General features: G+C 44.9%; 1 protein-coding gene across 2 annotated transcripts; it reads right to left on the reverse strand.

Moving 5' to 3' along the window:
- Window positions 1-1,038: 1,038 nt before the first annotated feature.
- On the reverse strand, window positions 1,039-18,271 carry dnajb6b (DnaJ heat shock protein family (Hsp40) member B6b). Of its 2 annotated transcripts, XM_060045815.1 has the most exons (10): window positions 18,117-18,271; window positions 14,356-14,504; window positions 13,053-13,162; window positions 12,605-12,685; window positions 12,109-12,216; window positions 9,727-9,846; window positions 9,011-9,149; window positions 8,739-8,809; window positions 2,015-2,146; window positions 1,039-1,710 (listed from the first exon to the last, which is right to left on the reverse strand). In XM_060045815.1, exons 2-10 carry the CDS (start codon window positions 14,418-14,420, stop codon window positions 1,610-1,612), a joined length of 927 nt encoding a protein of 308 aa, XP_059901798.1. In that variant the 5' UTR covers window positions 14,421-14,504; window positions 18,117-18,271; the 3' UTR covers window positions 1,039-1,609. The 2 variants fall into 2 exon arrangements, with proteins under 2 accessions (XP_059901798.1, XP_059901799.1); XM_060045816.1 differs by lacking the exon at window positions 18,117-18,271 and having other exon boundaries at window positions 14,308-14,387.
- Between the last annotated feature and the right edge of the window lie 1,768 nt (window positions 18,272-20,039).

A 20,039-nucleotide genomic window follows, 5' to 3' on the forward strand; every position in this document is an offset into this window, starting at 1 on the left:
TCATATTGTTTTATAATTGTATCTGTAATATAACACCAAGTAAATGAAATGCGGTACAGTGTTATGAACAACATACAGTACATATGTACATACACACGTACACACACACACGCACAAACACACACGCACATATACAAACGAACACATACATTATGTGCATAATTACATACAGATGTACACTATTCATTTTATTTCGGATACACTGCAGTTGTATTCTATTTGAATCTGCAGTTGAGTTCCAGATGTAAACAAAGCTCGGAGCACTGCTTGGCACGCTGCCGGTGTCCATAGTAACCAAGCTGATTTGGTTGCCTTGATATGTCTTATTGATGCACACCGTTACCCACCGCTGTTAAGGCAGCCATGTCGTCACTGTTATGGCAACACAGGGTGCTGCAATACTCATTCTCTCACTGCCACACACAAACTCTCTCTCTCTCTCTCTCTCTCTCTCTCTCTCTCTCTCTCCCCCCCCCCCCCCTCTCTCACTCTCTCTCTCTCTCTCTCCAACTCTCTCGCTCAATCTCAGTCTCTCAGGGAATTTAATGGCCTCTATCAGTCATGCTGGTTGCTATTGGTTTCCCGTAGTCTCTACTTGTCTCTTCTGCTCAAACCTTGTCTCCCTATTAGTCCATAGTAGACTTGGCTGGTCTCTGTTGTTTTAGATGTATTAATCAGTCTCACCTCCTATCTCTCTACTGGGCTCCCTCTTGGACTCTACTGGTATCTACTGGTCTCTACTGGTTTATACTTCTCTACCTTTCTGACTCTTGATCTCTACTTCTCTCTTCTGGTCTCACCTTGCCTCTTCTGGTCTCACCTACTCACTGGATTATACTGGTCTCCTCTGGTCTCTAGGAGAGATGGTCTCCCTATTGGTCTAAACAGGTCTCAATTTGTCTCTGCTGGTCTTCCCTGTTCTCTACTGGTATCTGCTGGTCTCTACTTATATCTACTGGTTCGTACAGGTCTCTTCTGATCCCCACTGTTCTCCCTCCTGGCCTCCACACACAGTTTAAATAGAGACAAAACGCAACATATGTTTAACGATAAGCTTTATTTATAATATTACTTTAAAGAAAAGGCATATTTTCAGACATCACATGATTTCTCTGAGCTGTTTGCCAGCTACACACTGTAGAAGTGTTGTGGTTTTAATTCACCACCTTAGTCTTTATCACATTACCCTCCTCCACCTCCTCTAACTCCCTCGCCTCCTCCTTCTCCCCCAACCCCCCACCCCTCACCCCCTCCCAACCTGGCTCGGGGAACCATCCAATCAGAAGAGAGGAGAGAGAGAGGGATGATTGATGAGACAGTCGATTATGGTTCAAAGTTGAAGTTCTTTCTCCAGGAGGCGAGAGGGTCAAACGGTGGCATCGCTAACAGACTAAAAATAATCTTTATGAAATTTCCCGTCCTAAATAGACTTAAGAGCTATTTGAAGTGGCCAAAAAAACTCAGCCGCTACAGTCAGTCGTACTTTGGGATTTACAGTCAGCTGCTGAAGCACAACATCAACGGACCGACGGACAGAGAGATAAACAGACACACAGGCACAGACAGGCAGGCCAGCCAGACAGGCCCAGTGCGTCTTGTTGGGCTGCTTCTAAAACCAGGAGCCGAATGCACCGAAGCGGGGGAAGAGTCTCCTCCTCCGGGAGTCAGGTTCCTTTAAGCACAACTTCTTCCTCCTTGTGTCCAGATACCCTGCACACATATGCACGCACACAAACACACACACAAACACACACACGCACACACATATTAATACCCACATACTCACATACACACCGCACAATCACACACACACACGTGTGTGTGTGTGTGTGTGTGTGTGTGTGTGTGTGTGTGTGTGTGTGTGTGTGTGTGTGTGTGTGTGTGTGTGTGTGTGTGTGTGTGTGTGTGTGTGTGTGTGTGTGTGTGTGTGTGTGTGTGTGTGTGTGTGTGTGTGTGTGTGTACGTGTGTGTGTGTGTGTGTGTGTGTGTACGTAGTGTGTATGTGTTTTCCGACCTCTGTTGTGGTGCTCCTCCTCTCCTCTGGGGTCGAAGGTTGAGTGTCTGAGAAGGAGCTGGGGGGGAGGGGGAAGGGGGAGGAAGGGAACCGGTCTCCAAAAGCCCCCCCACACATCCTCCTCTTCTACATCTGGGAGAAACAGAGAAAGAGAGAGATTAACTCCTATGCTTAACACTACCTCAACGTATAAACGTTGATCCAATTTTTTATTGCATAGTATTTTTTGACTTACTTATTTATTATTTTAAGCAATGTGTCTCCATCTAGTGGACACTACAGTTGAAAATTAGCCTGCTGGCTAACACTGGCGCATTTACAGAAATGTTAATCAATGTGCACTGTCCTTTAAATAAATAAATAAATACAAATACAAATACTAATGGTAATACACCCACGCTCCAAACGCCATGGAATAGACAAAGAATGTATGCCAAAATGTCAATGCTGTCGTTGCAGTCTGTATCGAGGGCGGGCAAGTTTTCATAAAACCTTAGACTCTAGAGTGAGATTTGAGCGGCATATTTGTTTGGGGGCCGTTCGGTGTGGCCACCACGCGCTGAAGATATGTCATATTAGACTACACCCAGCCATTTCCCAAGTTGTATAACTTCAAATTCTTACCCAAACCATCGGAAAATTATAGGTGGTCATGATCACTATTGACCACCGGGTATAGAACTATTTTTCACAGCCTCCGATATACCTGTTGGTTTGGTTGCTGGTGCTTTATGCGATCAGAAGTGCTCTGCACTGTTTTAACCGAGGCATGAGCGCAAATCGTAGGCTATAGCCTATATAAAAGTTATTATAATTGAAAAGGTCCGCGTAATAGCTAAATAGCGGGTCATTTGAGTAAAAATTAGGGGGGGGGGGGGGGGGGGTGTGTAGACGGGCTCATTTGACTGAAGCGCAATAAGTTGTCAGATCGCCTATTGCAACTATTATCAAACGTGGTTAAATTCATAAATTAACTTTATCGTTTGGTTAAAGATGTGAATGAAATCCTTTGCTTATTCTTTCGGACAATATAGTGCCGCTCACGTTTTATTCTTACAGTGTGGAAGAGGATTAGGTCCACACATGTGATCATTCTTTTGTAGTTCTGACTTCAAACTCAGAATTTTTATCCGATTTAAAAAAAGAATAATAATCACATGTGACAATCCTGTTCAATATTAAGGACTACAAAATCCTGTGTATTTTCGTAGCTTACTTTCGCTGAAAAGGCGCATGTCGTTTCTATCCATGAGAGGGCATGGTTGTACCATTAACCAAACGGTGCCGGCTGCGTTTCAAATATTCATTTTTAAAAGCACTTGAAACTAAATATTGCAATTAAAGAAATATTATTGGTGCTAATGCACCAATAATAACCAATAATTTCATTTGACCCAAATGAATGGATTGGACGGGCTTATTACATGCCTGCGACAGCATCAGATACCGGATTGTATTCTTTATTTCGTCAGAGCATTTGATATATCCTTTTAGTTTGTTGATGGGATGTTAGGAGAATTTAAACAAATCAGAGAAAAGTATATATTTTTTAATAATTAAATTCCCTGCCTTTATTAAATGTGGCAATCCCACAACTTTTCAATCTCTGCTAGGACAGCTGCCCGCTGCAGCTCCAGCTAGGTTTCGGTGGACCACTTAGAGGAATAAACTGTGAACAGATTGTTTTGCAGCTGAACTTCATTCTGCACGAACCAACATGATGGCCCATCCCCTGGTCTGCCGTGGGCAAATTCCATACAGACATAAACTCAAACACACACACACACACGCACCCAAACACACACACACACACACACACACACACACACACACACACACACACACACACACACACACACACACACACACACACACACACACACACACACACACACACACACACACACACACACACACACACAAATGTCCACAAATGCACTTAATCTCAGAAACTAACTCTATCTTGTCTTTCTCCTAACGGCATTTCCGATTAAAGGTCATCCTTTGCCCTCCCAGCGATATCCAAAATGTCACTGCCACAGATTGCATTTAATTACAGGGGGGTGTGGTGGTTAGAAGACAAAGAGTTGAACTTACTCATGTTAGCAAAACATGAGTAAGGACGAGAGGCGCCAGGTAGCTCCCATACCTGCACATGAAACTCCTTTACCTGCCTTGATAGCTCCTATATATTCCCATTGCTCCTATACCTAAACATCCTCTATACCTGCTAACCACTAACCATAACGCCCGGACAGATCTGCACAACAAATCTGCAAATCATCCTAATGAACTGTGATACAAGGTCACCCATGTTTGGGTTCAAGCTTTCTCCCTCTTCCTCTAGTGCGTTCCTGTGAAGCCCTGTCAGATGAATGATAGTCTAGTAGTGGTCAGAGTGTTTGAGTCCTGAAGGATTTTGGATCAATCCCCAGGGGCTGCAGTCAAACCCTGAGCAAGATGCACCCCAACTCCTACCTCCTCTGACTCGTTTGGATAAAGCTTCTGGTCAATGGCTGAATAGTTAATAGTTAAATCAACTTTTTCACAAACTCACTCTTAAAAACAACAAACTGATGGATATTCAGAAGAAATGTGATAGTATTGTATGGTTCTGATTTTAAATTAGTTTAAACTGTCGAACATAATGAGTGGCTAGATGATGGGCACGATGATGTCAAGCTGTAGTGAGGTCACGGGGGTGGTGAGGTCACGGGGGTGGTGAGGTCACGGGGGTGGTGAGGTCACGGGGGTGGTGAGGTCACGGGGGTGGTGCGGTTGTGGTGGTAGTGAGGTCACGGGGGTGGTGAGGTCACGGGGGTGGTGAGGTCACGGGGGTGGTGCGGTTGTGGTGGTAGTGAGGTCAAGGGGGTGGTGAGGTCACGGGGGTGGTGAGGTCACGGGGGTGGTGAGGTCACGGGGGTGGTGAGGTCACGGGGGTGGTGCGGTTGTGGTGGTAGTGAGGTCACGGGGGTGGTGAGGTCACGGGGGTGGTGAGGTCACGGGGGTGGTGCGGTTGTGGTGGTAGTGAGGTCACGGGGGTGGTGAGGTCACGGGGGTGGTGCGGTTGTGGTGGTAGTGAGGTCAAGGGGGTGGTGAGGTCACGGGGGTGGTGCGGTTGTGGTGGTAGTGAGGTCAAGGGGGTGGTGAGGTCACGGGGGTGGTGAGGTCACGGGGGTGGTGCGGTTGTGGTGGTAGTGAGGTCACGGGGGTGGTGCGGTTGTGGTGGTAGTGAGGTCACGGGGGAGGTGAGGTCACGGGGGTGGTGCGGTTGTGGTGGTAGTGAGGTCAAGGGGGTGGTGAGGTCACGGGGGTGGTGAGGTCACGGGGGTGGTGCGGTTGTGGTGGTAGTGAGGTCACGGGGGTGGTGAGGTCACGGGGGTGGTGAGGTCACGGGGGTGGTGCGGTTGTGGTGGTAGTGAGGTCACGGGGGAGGTGAGGTCACGGGGGTGGTGCGGTTGTGGTGGTAGTGAGGTCAAGGGGGTGGTGAGGTCACGGGGGTGGTGAGGTCACGGGGGTGGTGCGGTTGTGGTGGTAGTGAGGTCACGGGGGTGGTGAGGTCACGGGGGTGGTGCGGTTGTGGTGGTAGTGAGGTCGTGGTTGTGAGGGCAAAAGGTGAGACGGGTGTTGATGTCAGACGTCAGTCAGATGTCAGCCTGTCCAAGGCCTGCTAGAACAGCTGTCCGCTGCAGCAACTTGAGGTTTCGATGGACCACTTAGAGGAATAAACTGTGAACGGATTGTTTTGCAGCTGAACTTCATTGTGCACGAACCAACATGATGGCCCATCCCCTGGTCGGCCGTGGGCAAATTCCATAAACATATATTAACTGAACAAAAAAAAACACACACACACGATCAACACACTCACTCATTCATGTACACAAATGATCACACGCACACACACAAGTGCCCTTTATCGCAGATACACATTCTATTTTGCTCGTCATTTAATGGATTTGTCTACTAAAGGTCATTCTTTGTCCTCCTAGCGAAATGAAAATGTCCCTGGCAGATTACTTTTAATTACTGGAAGGCGTGGTGGTTTGACGACAAAGACTTCATTTAGCAGACATGAGTGAGGACGAGAGGCATCAGTCTATATACCTGCCCAGGTAGCTCCCATACCTACCCTGTTAGCTGCTGTACCTGCCCCGTTAGCTGCTTTACCTGCCCTGTTAGCTGCTACACCTGCCCAGGTAGCTGCTTTACCTGCCACTTTGTTTATATATACCAGGTAGTTTATATACCTGACCTGGTAGTTTATATACCTCCCAGGTAGTTTATATACCTGCCCAGGTAGCTCCCATACCTGCCTACACTTAGCATAAAGCCCTGACAGATCAGCTCAACACATCTGCACATAATCCTAATGGGAGCGTGTCTATGTTCCCCGGGCCCTATGTTCCCCGGGCCCTATGTTCCCCGGGTCCTATGTTCCCCGGGTCCTATGTTCCCCGGGTCCTATGTTCCCCGGGTCCTATGTTCCCCTCTTTGTATGAGACTGGGGAACATAGGACCCTTTATCAAAATAAGGGTTCTATGTTCCCCGGTCTGTTACTTTTCCACCATTACTGCCAAATTCCGGCCGAGAAAACTACCATTGCATGTCTTTACCTTTTGTGGAAGAGGGAGAGACGTCGGAGAACCTGACGCAGTCAATTCATACGCCGGTAAACAAACCCCGAGAAGCCCAATCCCTACGAGAGCTCCCCGCGCTACGGCCATCCGGAGGTGCACAGAGCTTTTGGCCGTGATATTATTATACAATTATATTATACTATTATATAAAGAGCTCCGGGAGTCGCAAGCGGCAACAATCACTTTCTCCTCAATGCTGCAGTTCACCCCGGACTGCACTGCAATGAGTTGGCCGGTTGAACGCTGATTGGCTGTTACGTTACACATGTCACTCAGTGGCCAGGCTGTTGAACGCCGATTGGCTGTCATCACGCGAATGTCGCGTCAAAGTTTAAATATTTTTAAAGATTGATAGATTGCGGGGAACATAGGACCCTTTTCCCAGAAAATGTCCGATGTTCCCCGCTTTTCCCAAAAAGGGTCCTATGCTCCCCGGTATATTTCACTACAGGGGAACATAGGACCCTTTTTGGGAAAAACGGGGAACATAGGACCTTATTTTAAAAATAGGGTCGGGGAACATAGGGATGACCCCATCCTAATAAACTATGCTAGAAGGTCACATGTGTATCTGTTAAATGTTGTCCCTATTTAATAACAGGGGGCATGGTGGTTAGAAGACAAAGAGTGGAACTTAATTTACCACACAAGAGTGAGGACAAGAGGGGCCAGGTATAAACCAGCCCAGGTAGCTCATATGCCGAACGAGGTAGTTTATGTACCTGCCAAGGTAGCTCCTATACCTGCCCACGCTTATGATAAAGCCCTGACAGATCTGCTCAACACATCTGCACATCATCCTTATGAACTATGATTGAAGGCAACACGTTTTTCTGTAAAATGTTGACTTCCTCGACTCACTGTGAAGCCCTGTCAGACAAGTGATAGTCTAGTAGTGGTCAGTGTGCCATCTGAGAGATCATAGTCCCCAGTATCTAAAGTCCTACCCTGAGCAAGATGCCCACCAACCCCTTCCTCCTTCACTCGTCTGAAGCTTTGGATAATGCGTCTGGTTAATGGCTGAATAGTTGATAGTTAAATAAACATTTGAAATAATTCACTTTTATATAGAATAACAGCAAACTGATGAGGTTATTCTGATGAATGCAAGATCATTTTATAGTTATTTTGGTGATTTTATATTCGTTAGTAATATTGAGATGATGGTGATGATGATGTTATGCTGGTGAGGTCGCGGTGGGGGTGAGGTAACGGTGGTGATGGACTCGTGTTGGTGGAGGGGGCAGCGGGGAGGGGAGCGTGCATGTGTTGATGTCAAGCAGCCAATCAAATCATCACACACGACATATGACTAACACAGGTAATGTTTATTAACTTTCAAATGTTTTGCTTTTTTTTTTTTTACAAAGTCCACACAACCCAGTACAGTATGTTAATTTGTGTGCAGTGCCGGTCGTGGGCTAACCGTTGACAGGGAAGCGCCTAAAAACATGCTCATGCATAGATGGAAAACAAATAACAATAAAAGACCCCAGGCAAACCCAAAGAACACACAGGTTAATACTTTATTGCTCAGTTCTATTCACGTAGGATGGAGACATGCTGCTCGAAGTTAGAGACGGGTTGGTTAAGATGGTCCCATGGCATTGTAAAAGCCCCAATCAGGCGCTATACCAATCAGGTGCTTCTACTTTTTTAAGCTCTCTAACCAGCAGGCAGGAAAGAAAAGGGATAATGGTACAAAATAAAAACAATATTAAAATCAATACCAAGAATTAAAATACTAAATATAATGAATCTATTGAAGAGTAACCATTGGAATTGCAATATTGGTTGCTCTTAAAATGAGATGAAAAAACAATTTGGTCCAGTAGACAGAGAGAGAGAGAGAGAGAGAGAGAGAGAGAGAGAGAGAGAGAGAGAGAGAGAGAGAGAGAGATGTACAGCCAGAGGAATGACTCTCTAGTGGCATCTGGCTATACCAGCACTGCTTCCTGTTGTACTTCCTGTGGTTAGCCCAGGAGGCGGAGTCACTTCCTGTTCCGGAGGGGCTACTTCCTGTCCAGGAGGCTGACCAGGAGGAGGTACTAATGACAGCACATGTTGTGCTCCTCCGCCTTACCGGTGACTGTCACAGACGTGAGTTGACCATCCTCCTCCGTCTCAATCCTCTCCTGGCCGTTCTCCACGATCCTACACACACAAACACACGCAGACGCGCACACACACACACACACACACACACACACACACACACACACACACACACACACACACAAACGGATGAACGTTTGAATTAGCTTCATAACAAGCCACCGTATGTACCTACATACGTGTATCTATATAGGTGGACAGACCGAGAGACAAACAGACTGATAGACGGACAGACTGTACCTCCTGGTAGTGATCTTCCTGCCGTTGATGAACTTGGTGGAGGTTGAGACTGATTTGGCATTCGCCCCTCCCCCGCCCCCGCAGCCAAATGAGGCGATAGAGCCGCCACCGATCCCCCCCAACTGCCCCAAGGTGGACCCTAAGAGACAGAGAGGCAGGGTTAGAGCTCAACATCTGGGTTTGTGTTCAAACATCTGGATAAGAGTTCAACATCTGGGTTCGATTTTAAACATCTGGATAAAAGCTCTAAATCTAGGTGCAAATTTCGATGTTTAAATCTTCAATATGGTTTAAACGTTGAACAGATTACAGTTTCACAATCTACATCACAGTTTACCATCTAGATTAAAGGGGAAACATCTAGATTACAGATTTAAGATTAAACATCTGGATTAGAGATTCAACATCTAGATTTGTTGAATCCACTGGATAAAATCTCTACCTCTGTATTCAAGGTTAATTCTGGATTAGAGTGTAACAGATGGATTACAGCTCTACATATGGAAAACATCTGGATTAGAATTTAAACATCTGGTTAAGAGCTCAACATCTGGATTAGAGTTTAACATCTGTCCCGGAGCACTACATCTATATAAGAGTTCAAAATCGTAATGTTTAACAGCTAGATTAGAGCTCTACATCTGGCCTAGAGGTGTGAGCAGACAGCGAAAGGATTGCTGTTGTGTGTGTTTGTGTGGTAGTACGTTAGTATTTACCAGAATTAAACCCTGAGCTGGAGCTGAAGCTTTGGGAGTAGGATCCGCCGGAGCTGTGGGTCAGCCCCCCATGGTGAACTCCAAGACCCCCGTGGAGGCCCCCATGACAGGAGTTGTCATCTGGGAGGGGGGGGGGGGGGGGGGGTCACAACACCGCGATTACTTATCAAACCCTGATGGACCAACCATGAAACACACTAAGGTTAAATCTACCTGCTTTTGGGTGGAAACACACCATATACGCTGTTCAACTTCCTTTTCGAAAAGCCGGTCGCTTTAAACGTGGTTATATTTCTTAAATGATTGTGATGAATTCAGTAATCTATGCCATTTGTAACTGTTACTAAAATTTGAATGGGTGGAGAAAGGGTTGAGCTTCTCTGACACTTATAGTATAATGATGTGTGGATGTGTGGAACTTGCTCCGGAAAGCAGTTGATTTTAATGATCATGTCCGAGAGAGGGTGAGGCTTCCTGTACACTTCCTGTATCCCTACGGTGTGTGTGGATGTGTGGATGTCGGTCTGAGCAGCAGTTTATTTTGATGTCTGCGTCCGGGTGAGGGTTGAGCTTCCCAGTATAACGACATGGTGAACACAAATTTCATACACAATTCTGCTCACTATATTGCAGGGACGTTGCTAAAAAGGTATCACTAAGTTGCGCAGGGTCAAAATACGCCCTCCCTACTTCCTAAGACTCTCAGCCAAAATATGTTTTTTTATAAATCTCATGGTGTTCTAATTCCAGCTCAAACAGCGGATTCATTGACTTTTGAAGTTCTCGATCAAAACAAGCATTTGGAAATTCTCAGGTTTCAAACAATGACGCAAGTTGTACCAAACCTTTCACGTGTCAATGTGTATGTGTGTGTACGCCTGCAAACACACACACACACACACACACACACACACACACACACACACACACACACACACACACACACACACTAGCCCCCCTCCCTGGTGTTACTCAAGCTACTCTTGTTTTAATACAGAAGCTATTTTCGAAAGCATTCCACCAGAGTGATGTAGGTCCTCATTTCGGTCCACTGTCTGCTCTCCATATTTAGAGCTGCAGGCGCTCAGACCACATGCCTACCAACCCAGACCCTGTCCACAGCACCGGCCAATCAGAGAACACCACACCAGCCAATCACTGCCCAGCGACCTACCTACAATTAGACTATCATGTTCGCAATATTAGCAATACTAATAAGTGAAGATATTATAATAATACAATACTAACTACTATCAATTACTTTTAAACTGAAGTAGGCATACTAGCAAATACTATACCTACAAGCAATAGTCATATACTATTAAACTAGCAATACAGTGTTAGCAATACAACAAAGTGAGTAACTCATTTATTAAATTTCATTCTGTCCAAGCTGGTTTCAGGACTGACACTAGTTTACAATTATTACATATTAATTACTGTGTGATTGTGTTTGATTGTCTTAACCATCCCTGTGTTACTTCTCAACGTTAGCGTTAACCTAGGCCTAACCCAGTTGGAAAAGGAGGGTAAGGTTTGTTTTTTGCATTCCTGGTTCATAAAGTAAGGCTTTACGACAGCGGAGAAAGGTTAACGTGTAAAATACCCCCTCTGTAAGTGAGTGTGCACGTATAGCATAGCATTAAATCCATAATCACAGTGCACGCATGCGCATTTGCAAAACTTATTTATACAGCTGTAGCACTCGGGTCTGCCTGTCATTCAGTGTGAGCTTCTTTATACACTATTCCTTATTCGTTCCTTATATCGAAGAGATACAGAAACAGGGAGAGACAGAGACAGATACAGACACAGTGACTGCCACCTTAAGGAATAATATAACTGTTTTTGGTGTAACGTAAGGTCTAATTCACTGCATATCAATTTGTTCTGATTCTGAACGTGCAGGAATCACACCCAACTGTTTAGACTTGCCCATACTTGTGCTTGAACAGACACGCAATACTGAGGATCAGAGGGATTCAATAGATAATTGTACAGTGGAAGCAAACAATATCAGCGGCATTAATCCGAAATAAGGCAGGTTTCATCATGATGAGATTCATGATGCACATATGTGACAGTTAGGGTAAGGTGAAAGGTACGGGTTAGTTAGAGTTTATTACAGGAGTTAAAGGTAAGAGTGAGGGTTAATTAGGGTTTATTACAGGAGTGAAAGGAACGGGTTAGTTAGGGTTTATACAGGAGTGAAAGGTAAGAGAAAGGGTTAGTTAGGGTTTATTACAGGAGTGAACGATAAGGGTTAGTTTGGTTGTATTAGATGTGTGAACGGTAAGGGTTGAGGTTAGTTTGATTTATGAACGGGGTGCAATGTTAGGGTTAGGGTTGGCGGGTTATGGTAAGTGAGTTTAGAGGCCTTACCGAAGAAATCTGCAAACGGATCCGCACCACCGAAGAAGTCCCTGAAAACGTCCTGTGGATTACGGAATGTGAAGCTGCTACTACTATAGTGAGCCTCATAGTGGCCTCCTGCAACACATACACAAGCAATAATCAATACATCACCAATACATCATGAATAATCAATACACCAACAATACATCACCAATAATCAACATATAAACAAATACATCATGAGTAATAAATACATCAACAATACATCACCAATATTCAACATATCAACAAATACATCATGGATAATAAATACATCACCAAATACATCACCAATAATCAACATATCAACGAATACATAGTAATCAATGCATCTACCCATACATCACCAATAATCAATACAACAACCAATACACCATCAATAATCACTAGCATCATGAGAGTACAATAGGAATGGATGTGGATGTTTTAATGTTCTGATGTCATGCTGGTGTGAAGTCATGTTCAAGACGTCTTAACGTCCTACCTGAACTCCCTCCGCATCCGCCGCCCATCCTGCCTGACATTCCTTCGGCTCCATAGCGGTCATACGTGGTCCTTTGGGTGACTGGGGCCAGAGGAGAGGGACTCAGCGTCGGCACGTGTCACACAAAACCCAAGGCTATCTTACAGGTGCCCATTGAAGACAGGTGAATGAGATAAAAGGTAACCGGGACAACAGATAACCATGACAACAGGTTACCTGGGCCAACAGGTATTCAGGGAAACAGGTTACCGTAGGCAACAGGTAACCAGGGCAACAGGTAACCTGGGCCAACAGGTAACCACGGCATCAGGTAATCACAACGACAGGCAACCAGGGCAACAGGTCACCATAGACAATAGGTGGCCAGGGACAATGGGTAACACCAGGAAAGCAGGTTACCAGGAAAAAGGGTAACCATGGTAACCAGCACAACGGGTTCATCGCTCACCGTCCGACAGCACCTCGTAGGCCTCTGCTAGCTCTTTGAACCTCCTCTCTGCCTCGCACTTGTTGTTAGGGTTCTTGTCCGGGTGCCATTTTAACGCCAGCTTTCGGTACCTTTGGAAAATCGGTTGTAATACACGATAAATACACGATATTGTTAATGTATTCTAGAGATTGTGTCCATTCCAATCATATGGTTGCATGATGCCACAGAGGCACTGCTTTAAAACAGTTAGCAGTTAAAGCCCTGGAGAATCATCTGATCTTTTTTTAGGGTTGTAACCAAGACTACCGTAAACACACACGAGATACAAACACACAAGGAGACACAAACTCACACCCAAACATATACACACAAAAACCCTGCACATAACCTTGCATAATGACAAGGACACTCACCCACACACACGCACATTAATGGAATGAATGCCAATAGTAAACTTACAGAGAGGGACAAACACACACTAACACACACTCACAGACACACACACATTGTGTTTGGGTGAACAAACACACAGCTTAACCAACAGAGAAAGACAAATAAAGACACACATGCACAAACACACAGACTCACGCGCACCCACAGACACACACACAGTAACGCACACACACACACACACACAGCAGAGAATACATCTTGACAGAGAGCGTGTCGTGGCTCAGCAAAGTAGCTTACTGTCATGAGAACCAGTTTGATTGCTGTCTCTGTTCACTGGCTTTGTCCTAACCTCCACCTCTATATTGGCTTGTTCATCAGAATGAATAATGGGATTTCTCATGTTGTGCCAATCCTAAATAAGCATTAAGGGTTAGGGTTAGCCTAGCCCTCTATGGTCTAGATATAGGTCCCTGCCCCACAGGGCCCTAGACCACACCTGTACCACCCTTGTCATGTGCACTGTCCTCCATACAGCTCCAACAGGTTTAACAGAAGAGCTGAGGGGGTGTAGTCAGGCACCCCTCAGTGGTACTTTGGCATTCCAGCTAGTTGACCCTGAGAACACGAAGGTCACCCGCATGATGTCACAAAGTAACCGTAAGCCTTGTGTGAGTGTGTCTGAGTGTGTTTACACCCAAACACAATATGTATTTCTGTGAGTGTACTGTATGTATAACCAAATACAATTTGTGTGTGTGTCTGTCTATCTTTCTGTGGCTGTGGGTGTGTGTGTGTGTGTGCGTGCCTGTGTGCATGCCTGTGTGCGTGTGAGTCTACATGGCCAGTAATGTTAAAATAAGACTAATTTCCTCATCGTTACCTCATCATAGAGCACCCGACAGGCAGGCAAGGCGAGCGGATAACTTACGCTCTTTTGATTTCGTCCGCCGACCCGTTCCTCTGCACTCCAAGAATGATGTAGTAGTCCACCATGCTTCTGTGGGGTGTGTGGATGGGGGTGTGGATGGGGGTGTGGATGGGTGCCCTGCGTCAGAAGTTAGGCTCCTCCTCTGGGCTCTACAAATGGAGAGATAGCGGAGCTACGTTAGTGACACAGTGAGATTAGCGGTGCGTGCGGTGAAGGGACCGTGGCTAGGAGCGCTGTTAGCGCGCTGTTAGCGCGGTGTTAGCGGCGCTACATCCCTTGGCCACGGTGGAGGAGAGGGCATCTTAATATGAGTGTGGGGGGGGGGGGGGGGGGGAGCATAGGAATGGAGAAGCTTTCGGCGGGACAGTCAGGTTACATAATGGCTCTGAGAGGGACAGCGCTATGCTGGCCTGGCCTTGATGCACAGCTTCAGACACTCAGATCTGATAAGTGTATTAATACACATGAGTATTAATACACATGACATTATCAAGACACGTGACAGGAAGGACAGCTGCTGCTTGTTTGTCTTGTTATTAATATTTTGAGCATGTTGTACAACGATAACATGCTACGTCACACGCGGCTGTTGCTTTGTCGTCCGTGCACATTGCATGGAATGACCATGAGGTGCATTTCATCATGAAAGAAAAACTGTTTGACCTTGACTTAGAAGAAGACCTCAAGGAGCAAGGAAGCTAAAAGTTTGGAGATTGTTTTTTGATGCATTTACATACTTTAAAGATAGCTTGTCGAAGTAATAGAAGATCCAACGCTCGAAAATCATTTCAATTCTAACGGCTATCTCGTGGGGATATTTCAATGCTCAGAGGTTATATTAGCAAAGTATTAGATTATACTACGCTTTTAGAATGCATTTCAGTACTATAAGGATGCTTTGACCAGATTAAACATTGTCGTGTTAATTGCTTGTGAGGACTTAAGACACGTAAGGACCATTGAAGCATTTGAGGAGCAAACAACGTTGAGTGTATCAGTGTGAGTCGGGTTGAAGATAAGATAACCATGTTCAACTGGTGCACATTTTGTTCAAAACTTTGCACTATTATGATTGTTGATCAAATTAGAATAATATAACATTTGTTCTATCCAACTATTTATATGCAGATGCAACTGTTGTTCGGATCCCACTAGCACCAGAACAATTCCGTCAGATCTGGAAACAACCAGAGAACTAGTTCAGCTTGCTAAATATAACCTGTGACCTTTGCTGCCCGAGACTGCTGGTGAGTAAATTAAAGCTTTGTTTTGATATGTGTTAGGATGGGTTGCTACTAGTGTTTTTGTCATTGGGTGTTAGGTTAGTTACTATAGGTTTAAATTATACTTCAAATAGTCTTATTTTGATGATTACAAGAAAAACAGAACAACACTTTTTCCCCTAGCATGTCACTCTGTGGGGCAGGCGGTTGCTGTTATTTTATTTAGCAGTGGAAGACATATGTGTTGTTGTTGAGAAGGCCTACGCAGCGCTCCTCTGCACGCCATCGTATTCATCCCGCCAGCTATCTAAAATAAACAGATCAGGTTTCACCAAAGACTACTCCTACCTCGATTACAAATATGAGATAAGACTATATAAGAGTATGGAAATCCCACATGTACAGTGTAAAAAGAAAAACAATGATTGACTGTAGGTATGCTTACAGACTGAACTCTCTGGTAGTACTAAGTACGTTCTCCTACACCCACTCCACTCGTCTGAGATATGCAATCAACTTTGAAGAAAACAATATGGGCACAGTGTGTGTTTCTGTGTATCTTGCAATGTATGTGGCACAATGTTTGTGAATGTGTGTGTGTGTTTGTTTGTGTGCATATCACAAAGAGCTTGTATGGCCTGTGTATAGTTTGTAGTCTCTTTGTGTGTGCGTGGAGTGTGTGTGTGTGTGTGTGTTTGTGTGTGTAGGTGTTCTCGCGCTCTTTGTTGTCTGAAGCATTCCGCACACAGTGTTTGTTTGTGTGGGTGTGTACGTGTGTGTGTGTGTGTGTGTGTGTGTGTATGTGTGTGTGTGTGTGTCTTTTCACTCAGAACACAAGAGTGTCCTGATGAAAAGCGCCCTCAGAGAGAGAAATGTGGGTCAGCCATTACCCACAATGCTTCAGTGCGTACCGGCTCTGAGAAGCCAACAGAACAGAACCAGGCATCACCTGTCTCTGAGACCAACACACAGGGCCTCAAACAACAGGCCACACTGGGATGAATAGAACATTCTTCTCCAACATCATGTTGGAGAATACTGTTGTTGATGTTGTTGATAATGTGCCTTTATTGGATTGTAACCTATTACATTGCTGACCCATAAAGTAAGCCTATGCAATTTGACTATTTGTAAAAATTGAACGGTCAAAGTTAATATCAAACAGATTTAAAAAGTACGCAACCCCAACAGCTCCACTTGTTACCAGCCAATGCTCCCACACTCTGGAAACGCCTACCACTCCACATACGCTCTGCCCCATCCCTGGCAATGTTCAAAAAGGCCCTCAAAAAAGACCATTGAGTGCAAAAGCAAAATAACGTCTTAATTTCCGAATTGGAAAGCTGCACGACGTTGACAGCTAGCACCATTGCGGAAAAAGCATAATGTATAGGCCTACCTTAAAGCAATGTTATCAACGCAATAAGCATTGTTTGATAATGGCCTGCGCAAGTTACGTATCTTTAAATATATTAAATATAAAGCAAACGTTTACAATAGAAAATAGCTGTTCTGGACTCACCTGCAGTTTAAGTAAAGAGCTGCAGCGGTGGCTGAAGACCAGAGCGCCCAGAAGATGTGTTGATACGCTGAGAAAAGTAGTTCTCTTGGTTCGACAATAGGCCGACTGTACCTACTATTATAAGTCAGAGTTTCTTACTAGGGAAGTTAAACTTTCTTTTTTTTCTAGGTTGAATATAGGTTTTGTTTAAAAAAGTGGTTAATTATGTTGTGTTTACCATTTCGCCAATTGTGGGTCGATTCCGTTATGGGTCGTGTTATAACATGACCGAATGGTTCTTTGTCGAAAGTGGGTCAAGTGATGACATCACGTCCATCCATGTTACCTTGACCTGGACCCTGGTCGTCAAACATTTGGTTGGGGCAACTATCCTCAGAAACAGTCCTCTCCTCGGAGCCGATCCCCGTGTCAACACACCTGACAGCAGGAATGCGATTCTGAAAGCAGCTACCGGGAAGCTTCTCCTCCCTGTACTCCCTGTCGTTAAAAGATAAGCAGCGAACTCTGGTGCGCACCGTATCACCTGAAGGGGTTCCTCAGGGCTCTGCCTCTGGCTCCCACAAAGTTACAGAACTGAGGGAGGTTGTTGAATAAATGCATTGCTTACTAATGTTGGGAACATCATTGTAGTGCCAAAACCGAACTTGTTCACTAACCTCTGGTTCCGTAAACACTGTGTCACCCGAACAGGGGAGGTCATTTAAACACCTGCCCATCAAGGCTGAAATATAGTTTTAAGTTGTTTTTCACTCGTTAGGGTATGCTGATACTGCAACTCAAGTAGTATATGTTGTTGATGCATTTATTGGGACTAGGAGATAACACCAATAAACTAATTATTACATATTATCATGATGACCATATTGAAGAAGAAGCGGTTAGAGAGCGACGCAGACACCAGGGAGATCAACTGACGCGACTGTGACGCGGACAGTGGCGCTAGATGGATCAGCCTCTAAGCAGAAGAAAATAACTTAACATCAAACAACATCACGTTACCGTGCAGTAAAACTTACCTGTTCAAGGGGAAAGTCTCTGGGAGCGCTGCGTCTTGTGGAGTCGCTTCTCTGCGGGGTTCTTATAACGGCTCACCGCTGCGCACCGCCAAGTCGCTCAGTGCAGAAGCGGTACTGCGCATGTCCCGAGATATCTTAATCTCCTCCTTATCCCAAACGTATTGTGAGACAATCCCTGTTTTTCTTTCCCTTGTTAATCAAATGTACTTCTGCCAACTTTGTTGGACTGTTCTCTTGAATTTGTAGAAACACGCGTCCTCTGCGTTCCGGCCTGTTGCGCCATCTTCTGGCCGCCGAGAGAGGCGCAAACATTGCTGGAGGAAGTATCGATATTATTATTGTTAGCAGGAGACTAGTCCTGATCAATCGAAATCATCGAAGTGCTGGAATGCCGATTAGAAGATGAGAGACTCTTGTTAAACTTGAATTATTTCTGAATCCAATATTTGACAAACTATAGGCCTAGGCCTCTTCATTTAAAAATAGGCCTACTGGGCAGAAACGAATGAGCTCACATGTTAATAATGTGGATAAAGTTATTAGGGAATTATCCACTTGCCCAGGTTAATTACGACTGTAAAGCCGGGCGGGTCATTTCAGTTTTAAGTGAAACGAAGAAATTGCCCGCCATTGATTTGAAAGAGAAGGACGTCTCGGCCGGAGCGCGCGCCAGGCAGCGGGTACGAGTCGAGATGATAGATGTCTATTAATTATAGAAGACATTATGGCGGTCAATAACCAATTAAAATCGCAGCGCAGAGCCCTTCTTTAATCACATCCTCAACCCCAATGGATAGTAAGAAAAGATAATCACATCCCGCCGCCATCAACATCATCACCATCACCACGGCTGATACCGCTAGTGTAAATGATTACAGTCTTATCCGACACGACATTCCACTTTCCTCTGGCGATGTATGACTGAACGTGCTTAACGTTTCATGACATCTTGATAGGCAATAAAATGAAACAAATCAAAACGCCAAAGCCCTTCACTGCTGAAAATATGAACGGATCGATTTCGGCTCAGATGGCAGACAATTGTGCCCTGTTGTTTAACCTAAAGTGATTATAACCGACATGAAATGAAGTTCTAAAATAAAGTTGCCCTTCCTTTACCGTACAATTCATTTATTTATCCAATGCAATTATTTCTCCAGTCAATTACAATCGGCAAGATTAAAACTAAACGGTGCAAATATATTTAAGTAAAGCATAACTATCAGACCGCAAGATGGCGGTAGTGTCTGATTTATCAGATTCATGACCAGCGCGGATATGAATCGGCGTTTAAGTTGAGCATTAGAGAAGACCATTAACATTATGATGATCATCACCATGCTCAGATGTATGGTTATAATTAACCCGAATCTCAACTTCATCCCTAAATTAGACTGCCTCAAAACTTTCATCCGAGACAGGAATTGGATGACACGGCGGGCGGGTCCAATGTTCTCTTAAAGTGCAGTCCACCTTTACAAGAGCTGTTGGTGTTGACTGTTCAGATAAATAAAGCTAAAAGCTTCAATTAGTTATTAAGAGGACGATGAGCGATCTTAAGTATAGCGCACAGACACACAGTGATTCATAGCATCCTGCATTAACTTTGTCAGATAGAATTCATCACGGCTAATAGTCCGAAATAAATCTTGTAGTAATTGAGATGAACGCCTCATTTCAGAGACAGCTCTGCTTTTTAAGACCCAATTACCACTCAGTTTCCCTGGCTGGTATACAGGCTGGAAGGGAGGGAGGAGAGAGAGGGAGGACAGGAGAGAGCTGAGGGAGAAAGAGGGATGGAGGGACAGAGAAGAGAGGGAAGGATGGATGAGCGATAGAGGAGAGGGATGAAAGGAGAGAGAAGGATGGAGCGAAAGAAGAGCGGTTGGGACGAGGGATGAGAAGAGAGGGATGAAGGGAGGG

The sequence above is a fragment of the Gadus macrocephalus genome, chromosome 23 (assembly GCF_031168955.1).
Source record: "Gadus macrocephalus chromosome 23, ASM3116895v1".
NCBI classification, from domain to species: Eukaryota; Metazoa; Chordata; class Actinopteri; order Gadiformes; family Gadidae; genus Gadus; species Gadus macrocephalus.

Coding starts and splice junctions, on each gene's coding strand:
- dnajb6b (XM_060045815.1), bottom strand. CDS start 14,420: ATGGTGGACTACTACATCATTCTTGGAGTGCAGAGGAACGGGTCGGCG. Junction 12,217..12,604: donor CGGATGCGGAGGGAGTTCAG/GTAGGACGTTAA, acceptor TATGTGTTGCAG/GAGGCCACTATGAGGCTCAC. Junction 9,150..9,726: donor CAGCTCAGGGTTTAATTCTG/GTAAATACTAAC, acceptor TCTGTCTCTTAG/GGTCCACCTTGGGGCAGTTG.